This window comes from Bombina bombina, unplaced genomic scaffold, assembly GCF_027579735.1.
Source record: "Bombina bombina isolate aBomBom1 unplaced genomic scaffold, aBomBom1.pri scaffold_745, whole genome shotgun sequence".
Classification (NCBI taxonomy): Eukaryota; Metazoa; Chordata; class Amphibia; order Anura; family Bombinatoridae; genus Bombina; species Bombina bombina.
Genome location: NW_026512581.1, coordinates 193,408 through 197,674, shown reverse-complemented (window position 1 = coordinate 197,674; position 4,267 = coordinate 193,408). Strand labels below are relative to the sequence as shown.

The 4,267-nt window shown below is 39.7% G+C and overlaps 1 protein-coding gene across 1 annotated transcript in view; it reads right to left on the bottom strand.

The window, feature by feature from the left end:
- Positions 1-2,138: 2,138 nt before the first annotated feature.
- Positions 2,139-4,267, bottom strand: part of LOC128644408 (complement C4-B) — a gene marked incomplete at its 3' end in the record, with an annotated part of 166,648 nt that continues 164,519 nt past the window's right edge. The window contains exon 19 of the mRNA XM_053697032.1: positions 2,139-2,190. Coding sequence (XP_053553007.1) covers positions 2,139-2,190 — 52 coding nt within the window. The remainder of the gene's footprint in view (positions 2,191-4,267) is intronic.

Sequence of the window (4,267 nt, the reverse complement as noted above, 5' to 3'; positions counted from 1 at the left end):
TCATTAGTCGGGAGACAACGGAAGAAGAGGATCGATCCGCGTCGCCTGCTTCAAGATGGACCCGCTCCGCACCGGATGGAAGAAGATCGAAGATGCCGCTTGGAGAAGATGTTTGCCGGTCCGGATGTCCTCTTCTTGCCGGATAGGAGGAAGACTTTGGAGCCTCTTCTGGACCTCTTCAGCACCGGATGATGGATCGCCAACCCCCGCTTGGGCTGGTTGAAGATGTTGGAGCCAGGACGGATCGGTGAACCTGGTATGGTGAAGACAAGGTAGGAAGATCTTCAGAGGCTTAGTGTTAGGTTTATTTAAGGGGGGTTTGGGTTAGATTAGGGGTATGTGGGTGGTGGGTTGTAATGTTGGGGGGGGGGGTATTGTATTTATTCTTTTACAGGCAAAAGAGCTGAAATTCTTGGGGCATGCCCCGCAAAGGGCCCTGTTCAGGGCTGGTAAGGTAAAATAGCTTGTAACTTTTTTAATTTAGAATAGGGTAGGGAATTTTTTATTTTGGGGGGGCTTTGTTATTTTATTAGGGGGCTTAGAGTAGGCGTAATTAGTTTAAAATTGTTGTAATATTTTTCTTATGTTTGTAAATATTTTTTTATTTTTTGTAACTTAGTTCTTTTTTATTTTTTGTACTTTAGCTAGTTTATTTAATTGTATTTATTTGTAGCAATTGTGTTTAATTAATTTATTGATAGTGTAGTGTTAGGTTAATTGTAGGTAATTGTAGGTAGTTTATTTAATTATTTTATTGATAGGGTAGTGTTAGGTTTAATTATATCTTAGGTTAGGATTTATTTTACAGGTAAATTTGTTATTATTTTAACTAGGTAACTATTAAATAGTTCTTAACTATTTAATAGCTATTGTACCTGGTTAAAATAATTACAAAGTTGCCTGTAAAATAAATATTAATCCTAAAATAGCTACAATGTAATTATAATTTTATATTGTAGCTATATTAGGATTTATTTTACAGGTAAGTATTTAGCTTTAAATAGGAATAAGTTATTTAATAAGAGTTAATTTATTTCGTTAGATGTAAATTATATTTAAGTTAGGGGGGTGTTAGTGTTAGGGTTAGACTTAGCGTTAGGGGTTAATGCATTTATTAGAATAGCGGTGAGCTCCGCTCGGCAGATTAGGGGTTAATAATTGAAGGTAGGTGTCGGCGATGTTAGGGAGGGCAGATTAGGGGTTAATACTATTTATGATAGGGTTAGTGAGGCGGATTAGGGGTTAATAACTTTATTATAGTAGCGCTCAGGTCCTCTCGGCAGATTAGGGGTTAATAAGTGTAGGCAGGTGTCGGCGACGTTGAGGGGGGCAGATTAGGGGTTAATAAATATAATATAGGGGTCGGCGATGTTAGGGCAGCAGATTAGGGGTACATAGGGATAACGTAGGTTGCGGCGGTTTACGGAGCGGCAGATTAGGGGTTAAAAAAAATATGCAGGGGTCAGCGATAGCGGGGGTGGCAGATTAGGGGTTAATAAGTGTAAGGTTAGGGGTGTTTAGACTCGGGGTACATGTTAGAGTGTTAGGTGCAGACGTAGGAAGTGTTTCCCCATAGGAAACAATGGGGCTGCGTTAGGAGCTGAACGCTGCTTTTTTGCAGGTGTTAGGTTTTTTTTCAGCTCAAACAGTCCCATTGTTTCCTATGGGGGAATCGTGCACGAGCACGTTTTTGAGGCTGGCCGCGTCCGTAAGCAACTCTGGTATCGAGAGTTGCATTTGCGGTAAAAATGCTCTACGCTCCTTTTTTGGAGCCTAACGCAGCATTTGTTTGAACTCTCGATACCAGAGTTAATTTTATGGTGCGGACAGAAAAAAGCCCGCGGAGCGTTAACAGCCCTTTTACCGCCAAACTCCAAATCTAGGCCATAGTTTTGAACCACATTACCTTTACTCCACTTATGTACCTTTAACAGTAATTTTAACAGTTTGGCCTTTACCTCGACTCTGTCGATCAACCTGTCCATCTCACATTTTATTGACCCAATATTTTTCTTAGCTTTTTCATTGACATAAACTTATAGGATGGTCTGTTAATTGTTATAAAATATTCAAGTGAAACTGATGATGTAAATAATTTATCAATGCAGTTAGTTTTGCAAACATTATGCTGAACTCACCCTTGGGATCCACAATATATGTCTTTTCCTCAAGGACTTGGGTCCCCTCCCTCTGTGGAGAGAGAGATAGAGAAACAGGAGGTAAGAGACAGAGTATAAAGAGTAAAGGTTAGAGATAGAAAGAATTAGAGACAACAGTACAGAAATATAGTGATGGGTATCAGTCTCCATTCTTGTATAGGAAAAGGTAATTTATAGATCACTAGAGTTAGATCTCATCTTCTGTTCAGATCAGTGGCCCCAGCATACCCAGAAGGATAAACAAAACTAAAAACTGTTCAAAGGAGAGTTACTAAACTGATATATGGTTTAAACAATAACACTTACAAGGAAAGAATTAATGATCTTAATATGCATAGCTAAGACTAAGGCCTGTATTTATCAAGCCGTCAACCGCAAATACGCTGGAATTCCGCAGAGTATTTGTGGCGAGGCTGATTCGCCATATTTATGAAGCCCTACAGACCGGCAAAAGTAGAATATAGTGATGTAAGCTACGATCCACCGGACTCAGTCCGACACAGATCGATTCTTATGTCACTCCAGATGTGCCGAACGCAAGTTCGGCACAATCTGACTACTTTTGAAAATTATCAAATTCCTAGCAGGTACTCTCTGCACTTTTCCGGCCCAGCGTACCTGGTTTTCTATCCGCTGCCCTGGAGGTGGCGGATCCCATAGAAATCAATGGGAGTCTGACAGCAGCGAAAGCTCATGTTCGCTGCTGCCCGATATCCCATTGATTCCTATGGAAAATGTCTGCACCTAACACCCTAACATGTACCCCGAGTCTAAACACCCCTAATCTGCCCCCCTACACCGCCGCCACCTACATTAAACTAATTAACCCCTAAACCGCCGCTCCCGGACCCAGCCACAACTATAATAAATATATTAACCCCTAAACTGCCGCTCCCGGACCCCGCCGCCACCTACATTATACCTATTAACCCTTAATCTGCTGCCTCCTATACCGCTGCCACCTACATACATTTATTAACCCCTATCCTGCCGCTCCCGGACCCCGCCGCAACAAAATAGATTTTTTAACCCCTAAACCGCCACTCCCGGACCCCGCCCCCCCCTACTTTAAACTTATTAACCCCTATCCTGCCCCCCCTATACCGCCGCCACCTATATTAAAGTTATTAACCCCTATCCTGCCCCCCCTACACCGCCGCCACTATATTAAACTTATTAGCCCCTAAACCTAAGTCTAACCCTAACCCTAACCCTAACACCCCCCTAACTTAAATATTATTTAAATAAATCTAAATAAAAATTACTCTTATTAACTAAATTATTCCTATTTAAAACTAAATACCTGTAAAATAAACCCTAATATAGCTACAATATAATTAATAATTACATTGTAGCTATTTTAGGATTTATTTTTATTTTACAGGCAACTTTGTATTTATTTTAACTAGGTACAATAGTTATTAAATAGTTATTAACTATTTAATAACTACCTAGCTAAAATAATTACAAAATTACCTGTAAAATAAATCCTAACTTAAGTTACAATTAAACCTAATACTACACTATCATTAAATAAATTAACTAAAATTACCTACAATGAAATACAATTAAATAAACTAAACTATAGTACAAAAACAAACAAACACGAAATTACAGAAAATAAATTTTTTTTACAAGAAGTTTAAACTAATTACACCTAATCTAAGCCCCCTAATAAAATAAAAAAATAAAAAAATAATAAAAGTCCCTACCCTATCCTAAATTACAAAGTAATCAGCTCTTTTACCAACCCTTAAAAGGGCTTTTTGCGGGGGCATTGCCCCAAAGTAATCAGCTCTTTTACCTGTAAAAAAAAATACAACCCCCCCAACATTACAACCCACCACCCACATACCCCTACTCTAAAACCCACCCAAACCCCCCTTAAAAAAAACCTAACACTAACCCCCTGAAGATCTCCCTACCTTGAGCCGTCTTCACCCAGCCGGGCCGAACTCTTCATCCAATCCGGGTGATCAGCCAATAGAATGCGAGCTCAATCCGATTGGCTGATTGGATCAGCCAATCGGATTGAACTTCAATCCGATTGGCTGATTGAATCAGCCAATCGGATTTTTCCTACCTTAATTCTGATTGGCTGATAGAAT